The sequence below is a fragment of the Simochromis diagramma genome, unplaced genomic scaffold, assembly GCF_900408965.1.
Source record: "Simochromis diagramma unplaced genomic scaffold, fSimDia1.1 OVJJ01000446.1, whole genome shotgun sequence".
In the NCBI taxonomy this organism is placed as follows: Eukaryota; Metazoa; Chordata; class Actinopteri; order Cichliformes; family Cichlidae; genus Simochromis; species Simochromis diagramma.
The window spans coordinates 244,915-259,619 of record NW_024386822.1 but is presented as its reverse complement, the minus strand read 5'-3'; the positions used below and the strand labels follow the sequence as shown (position 1 = coordinate 259,619).

Below are 14,705 nucleotides of genomic sequence, written 5' to 3'. Positions count from 1 at the left end.
TTCACATTGTAAAGCAATTTGTGCAGCCTGTTGGTAATGTGCTATATAAATTAAATAAATTTCAGTTCAGTTCATTTTTATTTCAAACATTTCAAACATGTGCCTTCACAATCATTACAAAATATCATTCCATTACTTGTTTGAAAAGGAGTAGGCTGAAGTATTTACTTATTTGTCCCTACCCCCTCAAGTTTTACCTCTCATTCATTTAATTTTTTTTTTTTGTCTTAAATTAAACAAACAATAATAAAAATATATATTCGAGTAAAATCAAGTGTTGGCTTTTTTAAAATTCTCTATTTTTAACATGTTTGATTTTATTTTCTGTTTATGTTATTTGTCTATGTTTAGCACAACGTTTGATTTTAAAGTGCTTTATAAATAAAGGTGGTGCTGAGAGTCGTTCATCATCACCCTTCAAAGGGTGATGCATGAAGAAGAATAAAAGCAGTGCAGCCATGTTATTAGCAAAACGTAAAGACAAGAAAACAAACTTAATACAAAGTTTTAACACAAAATACGGCACACTCAGACAGTATGTGTCAGCACACACTCAGTTTGCCGTGCTGTGTGCAGACACAGGCTGGGGGGGAATACAGTTTGGCTGCTGGAGCAGAGCCGAGCATCGAGTTGGCTGTTTGTGGTCATGAATGTAAACGTTTTCAGACATGACAAATTAAGATGTTTGTACCAGGTTATGAGATATAATATAATATAATATAATATAATATATATACACACACACACACATTAATAACAGTGAGCTCTCAGAGTACACGCTGTAATCTGCTGCACTGGGGAAACACAAGAACTGTGCTGCTTACAGCGAGCTACAGCTGCAGAGCGTAAATATCAAGCACATTGTCAGAGATCTTTTCAGTATAAGACATGAAGCAGTTACAATGTTCCAAAGTAAAAATTCATATAATATGAACAGTACAGGGAGGGACGGGTGGCTGTAGCTCAGGAGCTCGAGCTACTCATCTGCTGACGGGACGGTTGGTGGTTTGATCCTATGCTAAAATGATTTCATCAGAGTGTGAATGTTAGATTCACATAGAAGAAAGTGAGACGTGGTGTATAATGTGCTATAATCACTGCGGCTTTTTAAACAATGATGTGCTGTATACATATGACAGAAACATGTACATCTGATCCCACAGCCTAAACGTGAGCAGTGACCATCCCACAGCAGGATCTGGAGGCCCTGTGTGCGTGCTGTCATGTTAGCAGCAGATTAGCGTTTCCTTAGACTTCACCATGTGCAAAGATCCGAGCATAAATTACGACACCACAAGATGACAAGTTTGTGCAGGAACTGTGACTAAGTGAACTCATACATCATCCTCTGGGTCTGTGACAAACAAAAATATCTTGTGTTGTTGATTCATCTCGGCGTGGACTTTGCACACTACTTTACTCCGTCACCTTCGTCACTCTCGTTTTCTCTCATTCTCCACCTCTGGTTTACGGCGCCGTAGATACGACAAAACCCCCACAACTTTCAACTCCTACTCCTCTCTGCACTGAATTTCCCAAATGTCTGCGCATTTTCCCCTCACAGGAGCTGGCGTCATGAGCTTCACAAACCATCAACCACAGCACATCCACGAGCTCGTATCAGTCTCTCAGGCAAGAACGTGATGTTTGGGAATAGTGTTTGCAGCGTATACAACAAAACTCACTGACCCATCTCAAAGGAATTGTAAATGAAAAAGTCTTTGAAAAACCGTAATGTCTCAAATCAATATCATGGTATATCACAACACACTGTAACAAGTGCAGCACGTGGACTACTGAAGTGAAAGATGTGACATTTATTGACATATTAGTTCCTCAGACATGATCAGAAGAATGATTTTTTGCACATTGACACTGATCTATGAATCATTCAAGCATGGAAACTGCACCATGTACCATTTTTAAATGTATCTTTAGTAACTTTGTCAAAAAACACACCATGTGTTCCCATTTCTGTCCTCGAGTCTGTGAGAAATGAAAGAAAACACTTTGACAGCCATAAAATAATAATTTTACACCAACAAGGTGAATCCCAAAGTGCTAAAAAGGGAAACTTGTGAAGTACATCCTTAAAATACCTGAGGAGGCTCTGGCGTCCTGAGTCCAGCCGCTGTCTGTGAGTGGTGCATGCTGTGGAGTCTTACGTCCTTCCACGATGCCTCCTCTCCTTCGTTCCCAGTTTTCTGCTGTAAGTAAGCACGCTACCATTGGACGCCATCGTCCTGTGTTTGTGTTTCCATCCCGGATGCTCTCCAGTCCTCGGCCTCCTTCCTTCCACTTAGCGTGCAGTCTCATGGTCCTGGTGTGAAGCCCTCCACTCATGTAAGGCGCTTCCTTGTCTTGATATCAGTGGCTCCTCACTGATCCAGTTAAAACAGAGAACTTTACACACCTAACTTTGTGATGAGTGAAGGTTTTGATAACATTTAAGATTCATTTTCATGACTCGATGCATTCACACAAATCATTTTTATAGCAGTATGACTCCATGAATCCTAACGTAATAAAGACTCTGAGCATTTTACTTCAAATCAACTTGTTTAATTATTCACAACCAAAACAAGAAAGAAAACATTTTCTTTTTCCATCTACATCATCAGTAATATAGAATCCCTCCAGATCAGAACCATTAAATCAATCTGATATTTCCCTCCAGAATATTAATGCTAACTATATTAAGACATCTGCCTTGTGCTTGTTCTAAAACACTGTAAAACTATTGTTATTGTTGTCGTCATTTTTCCTAACAACACTGAAGTCCTCAGGACAAATCCACCACCGTCATGTCTTCATCGTATGTGAAAGCTCGTCATGCTCGGGTTATTGCAGCATCTCTATGTGAAGTCGTCACCTACTCGTGTTCACGTAAAACCAACTGAAACCAGTGAGACATCTGCTGTGTGTGTGTGCAGTAAGACTCCACAGGTAACACCAGAGGGCGACGTTAGCACCAAGAGAGGTGCAGCGTCAGCTCTCATCCAATCAGACGGCGCCAGTCTGTCAGCTGGTGCCACTGTGTGGACATCTGAGGTACTGAGAGCTGGATTCAGGTGAGCCATCACATGCACTCTGTCAGCTACAGCCCACATTTACCTGTGAGGAGTAAGGCACCCTTTATAAAAGACAAATTCACCTAATGCTGAAATATTTGTTTATATGTTAGTTTCTATCAAGCATTAATCAATTCAGAGTTGGCAGTAATCGTAAACCAGGAAAAGCAAACAGTGAACTGCCAATTACATCGACTACTGCCATGAAAGGTCTAAAGTACATTTGCAGTCACTGCCCTCGGGGTACCTGGTTCCTGCAGAGGAGCTAATGCTGGTCTGTTTCCTTCAGTGTCTTTGCTCCGTGACAGACATCAGCTCGGTGAGCGAGCGGTTTATAAAGAGAACCTTACTGCCGTGGCTTAGCGCTCTGTGGCTAGTAACAGACAGGTCAGTTACACGCAACAGCTGACTGTACCTGTGCCTCTAAGTGTTTTCTATGTGCAGACGGTACACGAGTGAGTTTCATCAGACTCCCTCCCTGTTCAGAAGAGCGAACCTTCCATCTTTGTTTCCAGCAGACCTTACAGCGAGTCTGATGCTCGTGTCTGTGGTGGAGCATGTGCTCCTTCACCACAGCGAGCCACTTTACACTTCTGCTTTCTTTCTGACAGCCAGCCGTCCATCACAGGCTCTTTCAGACAGGCGGAGGAACAGAGGATGGTTATACTAACCTGGTTAAATAAAAAATAAATGACCTGTCCAAACACCACAGAAACCTCTGTGTGACTGAGTGTACAGTGACTGTTTGCTGACTGACTGAACACCTGCTACTGCCACTGTGAAAGCCTTTGTGCTAGCAGTCTTAGCGACAGCTCTTAAAGCAGGAAGAGGTGATCTTTGACCTTGGCAGGGAAGTCAGCTGATATCCAACTTCTTCTAAATCATGTGACATCTGAAGAAGCGTGGCTCACACTGGCTACTACGATAATGACTGAATGTATCCGCACAGTGCTCGCCCTAGCATTAGCCAGCTCTCAGCTGAAGCCTGCACAGCCCGTCTTCAGGTACAGATTTACCGTGTTTTGATTAACAGCAGGTTCAACTTTGCTCTGAAAGGAAATCTTTGCGTGTCTGACATGCACTGAAACAAAAAGGATTTCTGCACACCGCTCTCCGCTGCACAACCACACCGGGATTCCTCCCCCTCTTTAACATCATCATCATTCAGTCGCCTGAACTCTGAGCTCGCTTCACTAATGCAGCTTTCTGGAGCTTTCTAGCGGTGCAGTATTTCTGAGTGCCAGATCACTTTAGATTCAGTTCAGTCACTTGGAGGGATGTAAGGTACAGCTCGTCACCAAAGAAATGTGAGATTTACGCGTTTGCCTGTCACAATGTTGGCACTTCAGTTTAAAAATACACACATACTAAATTCCCTTCAACACCTCCACCTCACCTACGATGGTCTGCAGTGCCAAAGTGTTTGAAGCCAACACAAAGCTTGACTTTGGAGAGCCTCCGTGGACCAATCAGAGAGGTGCAGGGAGTACACAGCAACATGAGTGACACCAACTAATCCCTTTGTGTCAGCTTCTCCACGATAAAACATGCTTATAAGGAAATCAAGAGTGTGACCGTTCTGACAAGCGACCCTTCCTGGGTTTCCCTTTGAATTACTTATTGGAAAAATACAAAACAAAAGATCGTGAAGATGTGTGGAGAAAACCAGAAACCTGCCTACAGTGTCGGTTCTCCAGCTAGTGCCCTGTGAGTCGTCTCCAGCTAGGCTTCCACTCACAGAAACAGACATGTTTGTTGACTTTACAGAAAAGTAGGAAAGGACATCACAGTCGGGATCAGGAATCTGAAGAATTTTCCAAGTCTGCCTGTTTCCTCTTCGAGTGCTTTAAGCAGGGCTGAGAGGAGAAGCTGCTGACACAGCTGCAGCTGGGGACGTCGCAGCACCAACGCTTACAGTAGCTTCCAAATGCTGTACATGTACTGTGACCTGGAAATACACGTGGTATTTTCTGTGTAGTGTACTGTAGGTTACACACGGTGGGCTCTTGTTTTAAAGGGGCAGTGCGCACACTGCTGCTGCTGTTGAGATAGTCACCGGCTGTTTCTACTCTGGTATCTGCTACTGGCATTGGTGTGCACTACTACAAACGTAGTACTGTGACATCTCTTGCTGCAGTTTGCTTCCTCTGTCCAACACTAATGAAAGGAAGAGGAATGAAAGCAGCGTCATCAGCAGAAGTTTCTTTGGTTAAAGGAAACAAAGTGGCCGCGTTCACATTCGCTTGCAACTGGAAGAGCTGAATATCCGGGCAGCTACAGATAAGAATATGGGAACTTCAAACCCTGCACTTTAACTTCATGTAAGAATCGTACTGTGTACCGGCCTTCTCCTTTTTAATGGCATCGTTTACGCCCAGAGGTCATCAAAGCAGAACATAAAGCTTCCATATCTCGTCGGTGCTCACAGAAAACAATGTGAACCACACAGACTATGGCAGGGGATGGGGACACTGTCACAGAGTGTGATTCTTGCCATGTATTTGTCATAAGGGGGAGTGCACTTGTGTCTATAAGGACTTTCTGATTGCCAAACAGCAACACACACACACACACACACACACACAAATGACATGGAAGAGGAGGGAGGAGACAACGATGTGCAGAAGGAAGAAGGTGAGTGAGCCAGAGACAGTGTTTGAACGCTTAAACACAAACGCAACAACCTGAGACCAGAGTAGGGGGAGTTGGTGGGTCGACAAAGGAAGGGCAACGAAATAAACAGAGACAGACTGATATTAGAGAAATAGTGCAACAAAGTAAAGCGAGAGACCTCTTGAGTCTGGGAGCATCGGAGAAAGGACAGGGCGAGGAGAGCAGGAGTGAGGGAAGAGAAAATGGTGAGACAGCAAAGGAGGAAAGATTTAAGAAGAAGAGAGACAGCGGAGCAGCAGTGCTTTCAGGAGTACGGCTGTGGAACTCCATATCCCGGTCTGTACATGGGTCTCCCTGTTGCTGACTGAGAATTGGAATAGGCTGGCCCGGATGGGTAGCTGTAGCCCCCGTAGCTGTAGGAGGCCGGGTAGGGCGCAGGGCCACTCTGAGCGTGGCTCGGGGTGTACTGGCCAAATGCTGAGCCCGGATGTGGCGAAGGAAAGGAGGGCTGGGCTGGGTAAGGGCAGCTGGCCGAAGCTGGAGGCCCAAAAGGGGGGCTAGGGCCAGAGTAGCTCCCTGCCGGAGGGAAAGCTGAAGTGGGACCTGGGTAAGGAGGGAACTGTGACGGGGCATTGGCTGGAACAGAACCTGCTGCTGCCACTACAGCAGGAGGAGTAGGGCCCGACACGGGGTACGGACTGTAGGGGAGCCCAGATGAGCCCCCTGCAGACGAGGACACGGGCTGAGAGGCGTTCTGAGGTTTGGAACTCGGCTGCTGTTGATTCGTCGTCGTTGCTGTTGTTGTCTGTTGATCCCACGGTGACAGCGGGGTGGCAGAGTCCTCTTTCAGGCATGCTGACGACGTCATGGCGGTGGCATTGCCCTCGCTCCTCTGTCGCAGGATTTCTTGGAGTTTCTCTATCCGTACGCGTCTTTTGTGAGCGAGCGAGCGCAGGGAGAGGAATCGGTCGAGGAAGGAGTCCAGCGGAAGAGATCCCTCCAGAAACTCATCTGCTAGAGCCTGCGGGACGAGACAGGTAAGACAAATGAGCGGTGCTTACTGCTGAGCAGGTATCAAACTACCTCTAAGGTCAAATTACTTGTAGTAGCCACAGACTAATGATGTGCTGCGGGGTGGGACCCACTGCTTCACAACCTGCACAATGTGACGGCACCCTGAAAACAAGCCCACAGCCTGCCACAGCCCAGATAAACAGCAGCCGCTGTTAAAGGAAGTGCAAAATCCTTCAAAGTAAAAGCATTTCTAGTTCGAATAGGTCTGCACTGCTGAGCTGCCCAACTAGATAACACAGTGTGCCCAGGGGCGCACTTAGTCCAGCTAGTCTTTAGTTGAATTTCCTGATGAATGAAGCAACTAATCCAAAACACAGCACGGAGACACGAGCTGTTCGGGCGACTGGACGAATATACCGACTATCGCCGATAGGCTGAGCCCATGAGTAGGTTTGCTAATAATAATGTAGCTAATAGAAGCAGTCAACAGGAAAAAAAAAAAAATAGCGCTGTTTTAACAACACCCTCTTTCATCTGCGATGCCCCTCCTCACAGGGCACTCAGATGCTTGTTGGAGCTGCAGAAGCTGGTGACAGCCTAACACACTCAGCTGGATGGTGGGCGCGTGCATGCTCATGTAAGTTAGTCGTGTTTGAGGACTTTGCTCACACTATACGTCTGCACGAGTGACACACCGCTTTGGTTACATCCTTAGGTTTACCTTTTTCATCCCAAATTGGTGATTGGCGAGTCAATGAGGCGTCATCACGACAAACACGATTGCATGACAGACTGAGTCAAAGTCTCTGAAATGTCTCTGTCAGCGTATTTTGGGCAGTTTGTCCAAAGTTCGTTCGTTCTGCGCTCCAGATTTTAATGGCGTTAATCACGTTAATGCAGCGTTAACGCTGACAGCCATAATTGTTTTTGGAAATGAGTTCGTCCATGTTTGGACTTCTGTGTTGTAAACACGCAAATCAGTCCGTGCATAATTACATTGCTCCGCCCATCAAAAAGCCTGCGCATGCGTAAATATATCGCCCATCGCCGACTATTGGACTGACGATGGTCGGTTGGAAATTTTTTATATATCGCCCAACCCTAGTCTCCACCATGCTGTCACAAACAGGTGGGTCGCATATTTACAGGCATCAGTGAGTGTGGCTGAGTAAAGAGGAGGAGCAGAGTCATCAGGAGGTCACGTGGACCCTCACGCTCGCTGCCTGATGGTGACGTTTAGGTCAGTCACATCTGACTGGAGCATAGTGAGCTCGTGGGAAGTAGAATCCCAGCTCACCCATCCATCGCTGCTTTTCAGGGGGTGGGTACCATAGGCAGCAGCTCAGACGCTCTTCCACGGGGACAACAAAGCGTTCCCAAGCCAGCTGTTGTCTGATCACTTCAGTGAAAGCTGACCACATCCTGACACCTGTGGCTGCAGCTCAGCTGGCAGAGCAGGTCACCTACTAACCAGATGGTTGGTGGTTTGATCCCAGTCTGCATGCCAAATATCCTCGGGCAAGAAACTAACTCCACGTTGCTTTCTGATGCATCCATCCGAGTGTGAATGTGTCCATAAATTTTTATGAAGAGAAACTAACTTTACACTGGCGTAGACGTTCACAGGCTGAGACCTTCTGAACCAAAGACATCATCTGATGGTGATTTGTGTGATTCCAAAACCTGCATTGATGTGTCAGCATTAATGGGCTCTTCACTCAGGAGCAAATTCACCGTACCATGTGCACTAACGCACAGCCAATCATGGCTACAGAATGCATCGTGTAATGATATCATACCAGGTCGTCTGTCTGCTCCATCTCAGAGATGGCGGCATCAAAAATCATTTTGATTGGTCAGACCACAGAACAGTCCAGTTAATCTGAAACAGCCTCAAAAATCCGAGTTAAAACTCATCAGTGTTTCATCGAATGGTACATGCATTAGTGGGTGAAGCAGGAAACGCTGCTCCTGAGCCCACACACTGACTTCCACCACGCTGTCATGTCTGCATGCATGCAGAGACTCATAGGAAACAACACATCCCATCTTCAGGAAACTCTTTAATCTATTCGTGATCGTCGTCGTTTAGAACCCAACTTTAAACTGTTGCCTTTCATATTACCTGAACATGCTGAGCCCACGTTAAAAACATCGACGCGTCTGCCTTTACGTTAAACGATGCACCTGCAACATGTTTGACAGTCGATCACTAACCTCTGACTCTTCTTCTGTTTTGCTGCCCTCTGTCTGTAGTCTTGAGAACAGCGCTTCTGGAGACACCTGACCTGCCATGCCATCTGAGGGGAGCAAGAGTTAGAAAGAGACCGAGTATGAGCCTGGGCGTGTCTGATGATGGAAACATTAAACGCTCAGACTGATGAGAGCTGTGGACTCACATTATTATAATGGATTAAAAACACAGGCAAACAGAGGCATGCTGGGAAATTCCCACCTGTGTGTCCCACAAATAGACTTTACCTGGGTGGGCTGCACAGGTAAAAGTCCAGCTGCTAAGGACAGAGATTCTGCAGACTGTTTCCAAACGAACGTTCAATAACGGTGCTGCCCAGCCTGGAGGTCACTGCAAACTCTCGGTACCTCAGCAGAGCTGGCAATACATTCAAGGACTACTCTCACCCCAGCAACCAACTGTTTGAACTATTACCGTCAGGCCGACGGTACAGGTCACATAAAACCAGGACAAACAGATTCAGGGATAGCTTCTTTCCCAGAGCTATCACCGTAGTAAATAAGCACAAAAACAACTGAACTTATTCCATACCGTCACTGTCATTATATTAATGCTGCTATCCTGTATATATCGTACTTACTATTGTTTTTTTGTACTTTTTATATTTTACATTTATATTTATTATTGAAACTTGCACCAAGGGAGTGGCACTCCAATTTCGTTGTACTCTGTACAATGACAATAAAGGCTATTCTATTCTATTCTAAGTGCACACTTTCAGCTTTGAATCAAGAGGGTTTATACACATTCTGAACGAACCATTTTACACACAGTGCCTCGCTCACTCTGGCTCGGTGGCTGTACACAGACTCAATACTGCCATGGTCCCCTCATGTATCGATCCATCTATCTGGCAGCTCCACCTGCACAGCGGTGGAGGAAGAACTACGACTCACTGCAACACTGCACATTCATCTGGTGCCAGTTTATTAGGGTTTGTATGTATTGGGCACATAAAGACTCAGCTCTCTGAAGCTGGCGCTCCCTCTGTTTTTAAACACAGACACAGATAACCATGTACTGTCGCACAATGAGCCACTGTCAAATCACCAGCTAACCTGCCAAGCAGGTTTTTCAACAGGTTCGAACTGGGAACCTTCCTTCACTGAGGTGACTGTTTATTACCGACTCACTCTTGTAACTCCGTCTGACTATCAGGTCCATGAGGTTCGTCCCACCCAGTCTTAGTTTGGCCCATGGTACAGGGCTGTCGTTTATATGGTGTTTTTCACTCTCACCTAACACTTCAAGGACATTTGAACTTTGAGCTGCATCCATGAACACATTTAACAGCCTCACATGCAAACCTAGATGGATGCATGAAAGAGTACCTGGAGTATCTTCTCCAAAGGCACTTCAAACATACAGATGCAGAAGAGAAATAATAAAATCCTGAGTCACATAAAGCAAGGCTTTCAGGGGCCACGGTGAGGGATGGGTCCAGTGCCCACACTGTGTGTACTACTACCACACCCAGGGCACTGGCACTGCCAGCCTCATACTAGGAGCACCTGTGGTATAAATGTGAAACTCTTTTCAGAAAGGCTGACCTCTCATTTTGAGGTCAAGGTCACCAGGAGTCATCTGAGACTTTCATTTTAGTAGATGTCAAACTCCCTTTACATCATCGCCTGACCCTGACCAGTGACACTCCCCTTTGTGTGTTTAACTACACATTAAATGATAAAGAAACGCTGCTGTAGTAAATGATGCACGGCGCTGACATTTTCAGAAATAAATGTGTAAAATGACACCAAGTGTACCTATGTAAAAAAAAGAAAGTCCTATAACAGACGGAAAAATAGGAGCAGTTTGACAACAACACCCCATCAGGTGAAAAACAAAGAAACGCTTCTGAGTGACACTTCAGGTCACTTACTAACCAGAAGGTCGGTAGTTCGATCGCTGCCTCCTGCAGTCTGCAAGCCAAGATACTCAACCAGGTTCAAGTTCATCCATCAGAGTGTGAGTGTGTGTGAATGTTGTAGTAAGAGCTCAGAGAGAGTAGAAGAGTGCTGTACGTGAATCAGTCCAGTTCCCATTTCAGACATTTATAGTCAACGTCCAAAAAGACAAATCTACTTTAACCTTTTTTGACAATCAGTGGCTTTTATGTGATCATCGCACGTGATGAAAACTCACTCAGTGACACAGTGAGTCAGGTGCAGTCAGTAGTGTGCAGTGTTCATCCCTCCCCCTACCTTTCAGGGAGCAGTGCTGTCTATAGGTTTCTCTGACTGCCTCTAGTTGAGAATATCTCTCCACCAGCAGCTCCTTCTGCGACTCCAAGCGAGGCTTCATGTCCAGGTTTTGCTCAGCCAGGCTGCGATTTGATGCCAAAGCCATTTCTCTCTCCAGCTGGATGTTCTGGATCTGAAAAAAAGCATGTGATGCAATGGGAATTATAACTTTAAGTGTCGGCATCAAACACGTGTCTATGTAGATCCTTCAGTGTGTCTGCATCACCACATATACAAGTACTGAAATGTGGCGTTTAGTAAGCCTCAGCAGTCTTCTCTAAAAGACCGAACGATGGACTGACTTGGTGGAAGGATGTCAGCAGATTCTCCTCGTGTAGAACATAGAGTCATATCAAAAGCACTACTGCAACCACAGCGACTAACACAGGAGCCTCGTGTGTGCTGCAAACGAGCCGGATTCTCCATCTTGTTCTTGGCGTGTAAAATAACTGCAGTAAATAAGTTTGTTAGGCTGACATAAGTGTGTGCGTGTCCTGTTCCTGTACTGTGAGTACGCGTCACAGCTGAGGGATATCTTTACAGTTTTAACACGAGCCTGTGTCTTTGTGTGTACAGCCCTGCGATGTGAAACAGCTGAACAACGTTCCTAACGCTGCGTTCAGTCAAGTCAAGACCAGGATGCAGCCCTGGACTGGACTTTGGTGGCATCAGTGGGACAGCTCTGCTGTCTGTCCGCTCTCTGCACAGCTCATCAGTTTTATCTGACTGCTGTTTTTCATGCGTGAGTACATAATGTTTATTATTTTGTGACGCACATATACAGCTATGGGGACATTTTTTCCACGATTACGACCCCAAAAACATCACACGACTTTCAAAACAGTCTTAATACAAGACGACTAGAACTCAAAGGAAACTGTGTCGCAGCGTCATTATTTACTGACTCAATATTACACATTCGTCAGTGGAAAACGTCTGTTGGCCTCTGGGATTAGCAGCATGTTTGAAAGTGTCACTGCAGTCAGGCTGGCATAAAGTGTTGCCCAAAAAGCCTTCGCCTCATTTCTTTCCATTTTGCTTCCACGCAGTCAGACGCGTCATTTTCAAAGTGAGCAACAGTTCTCAGGCTTTTCTTTGGACACTGGCTGTTTTCAGTACTTGTACCTGATCGTGTTCAGAGGAATGTTATTTGGTTTGTTAAGCCACCTAACTCTGACCTATAAATCACTCAAGCAGAAAAATCGGCTCACTCAAGGGATGAACCAGTATTGTGTCTGCACACAACAGGCAGCTTAGCAAAGTTAGAAATGTCATCTTCAGGCACTTTGTTGCTAGCAGCATGCCACAAAGCACGTCATTTCTTCCCATTCCTCCCAGTTGAAGTTATGAAAACTTAACACAGCGTGACAACCGACAAAGTGACTCTCTACAAGCTTTAACCTGAAACCCTGCTCTGTCTTGGCGTGCACTCAGTCCTTAAAAATCGGATTAAACTGGATGACAAATGAAGAAATGGCAGATAAACCACTGAGACTCCTCTCACAGGTGACTGTGCGGTCTCTGTTCACCTTGAGTAGCTCAGGTTTCTGCAAGCTTGTGTCAAATCAGCAGTTCAATGTCAGTATCTAACCTAATGGTTTCAGGAGATCTGCCATCATTTGAAATCATCAGAACACTTTCACAAAACAAAACACCTGAAGTATTCTGGACTCAGTTTGAACCAGCTCAGAGATAAGGGGACATGAGTCAGTCATTTGAAATAGGAGGTGATGAAGGACATGAAGTTCCTCGGAACAACTCAACAATTTTGCATGACTGCAAACAAAGCAAAGGTTACAGGGACAAAGGCAAATCCCTATTTGCTCACTTCTAGGACAATTATAATAACTCCTAACTTTATTATTTTGAAGAAGAAAAATACCACACAACTACTGAACATTTAAAACTAAAATCCTTCCCACTGACCGCCTCGTCTTTGTCACTTTTCACTGAGCTGATGTAACCTTGGCAGAAAGACTTTATAGACAGTTTGAGATTTAAATTAGAAACCAGTTGTAGGGTCACTGCAATGCCACATAATCAAACTCCTGACTTCTCATTAAGGGGATTTAATCGGCGTTTCGACAAAGGGGAAGAAGAATGAAGCACCAGTTTCACCTCATCGGACTCCAGAGCCATCGATTCCACCCTCTCCGGACTGTCCAGGAGCTCCTGTAGCTCTGATTGGCTGAGGTCCTGAAGCTTCTCCATTTGATTTGCCAGGATGGCTGTCCAACATAAACAAATCAGGAAAGAGACATTAGAAACGCTCGTTAGAGACAGAAAGTTGACATTTACAATCTCCGAGGAGCCATGAGCCGCTCTGAGGCAGCCCGGAAAATCAAGAAAACACTAACCACGTCCCTCGCTGCTGTTCCCTAAAGAAAGTCACCACGATGTAGGCGATATATGAAAACTGCACTTAGTTATTTTCCCGCAATATGCCATTAGACAAATTATAATACAACAAATTAGCCAATGACGGCTAACAGCTAGCTAGCATAATAAAAGCGCAGTACAAACATATGGAGGCAAGTGACTGTAGGCCCCAAAACACAACAAGCTGTCTGGGCGCACAGTGAAGCGAGAACACGGGTGAAAATGAGCCGGTACTTACACGACGCTAGCAAACCAAATTCAGTGCGGCACAGAGTGGCGGTGACATCCAACAGCACCTATTTATTCCAACTGACAGGTGACGTGACACGTCCTCGGGATCTGTAATCTGCCCCGGCTCGATCCACACACACAAACACCAACCGCTTTGTTTCCGACGCCCTTTGGCCGCAAAGCTATCTACTGCTAATCGACCGACGTCCAATCTCACCTGACGGCTCGGCGCTAAGCGATACGATGACAACAGTCGCTATGATCGCAATGTCAGGCACTCAGCTACCGTCAACTTCGAAGGAAGCTCAGCGATTTGGTGCTCAAAACCGGAGCTTAGAGTCACCCCCTCAGTCCTGACGACGACTGTCAAACGCCGGTGTCTTCCGAAGATGCCTACTTTAATAAACACTCGACTACAGTCGACAAAATGCTAGAATGGAGGAAGAATTTCGCTGAAAATAGGAAAGTTTCACTCCACACTGACAGAAACCGCCGCCATTTTTGGAAGCCTACACGAATTGCGGGTGGTATTCGGACAAATCCCAAACATTCTGAATACAGCGCTCGTGAACTTTAATTACATCGAAGTTTGTATGTATAAATGCTTCCCGATAATTATTATTTCTGGGCACACTTGGATGTAATTATTTTAACTGTGTCCGTTTCCCCTAGGGTGTCCCCCATAAGGCAGGGTAATGGTACAGTCCGGTGCTCAGCTGATATAAGGGAAACCCCTGCGTGACGGTAATGTTCCGTCCTCTGCTGTGATGTCCACTTTCCACAGCGGCAAAAACACCACTGAATCCATAAAAGCGAGCTCTCACGTATTTGGCTCGTATTGCAGGCGGGTTTGTGAGCAGTAATAGCTATTAATACTAATAATAACGTATTGTAGCACTTTTT

At 45.5% G+C, this 14,705-nt stretch overlaps 1 protein-coding gene across 2 annotated transcripts; it reads right to left on the bottom strand.

Moving 5' to 3' along the window:
• Positions 1–2,546: 2,546 nt before the first annotated feature.
• Positions 2,547–14,545, bottom strand: vps37c (VPS37C subunit of ESCRT-I). 2 transcript variants are annotated; one of them, XM_040027230.1, is made up of 5 exons: positions 14,020–14,545; positions 13,311–13,420; positions 11,154–11,325; positions 8,916–8,998; positions 2,547–6,705 (listed from the first exon to the last, which is right to left on the bottom strand). In XM_040027230.1, exons 2-5 carry the CDS (start codon positions 13,401–13,403, stop codon positions 5,989–5,991), a joined length of 1,065 nt encoding a protein of 354 aa, XP_039883164.1. In that variant the 5' UTR covers positions 13,404–13,420; positions 14,020–14,545; the 3' UTR covers positions 2,547–5,988. The 2 variants fall into 2 exon arrangements, with proteins under 2 accessions (XP_039883164.1, XP_039883163.1); XM_040027229.1 differs by having other exon boundaries at positions 13,810–14,538.
• Between the last annotated feature and the right edge of the window lie 160 nt (positions 14,546–14,705).

Bases quoted from the DNA above. Each gene is read 5' to 3' on its own strand.
- vps37c (XM_040027230.1), bottom strand. From the start codon at position 13,403: ATGGAGAAGCTTCAGGACCTCAGCCAATCAGAGCTACAGGAGCTCCTG. The intron at 11,326-13,310 runs GTGAAACTGGTG...GCTTTTTTTCAG, and splicing joins TGGCTCTGGAGTCCGATGAG to ATCCAGAACATCCAGCTGGA. The intron at 6,706-8,915 runs GTTAGTGATCGA...CTCGTCCCGCAG, and splicing joins AAACAGAAGAAGAGTCAGAG to GCTCTAGCAGATGAGTTTCT.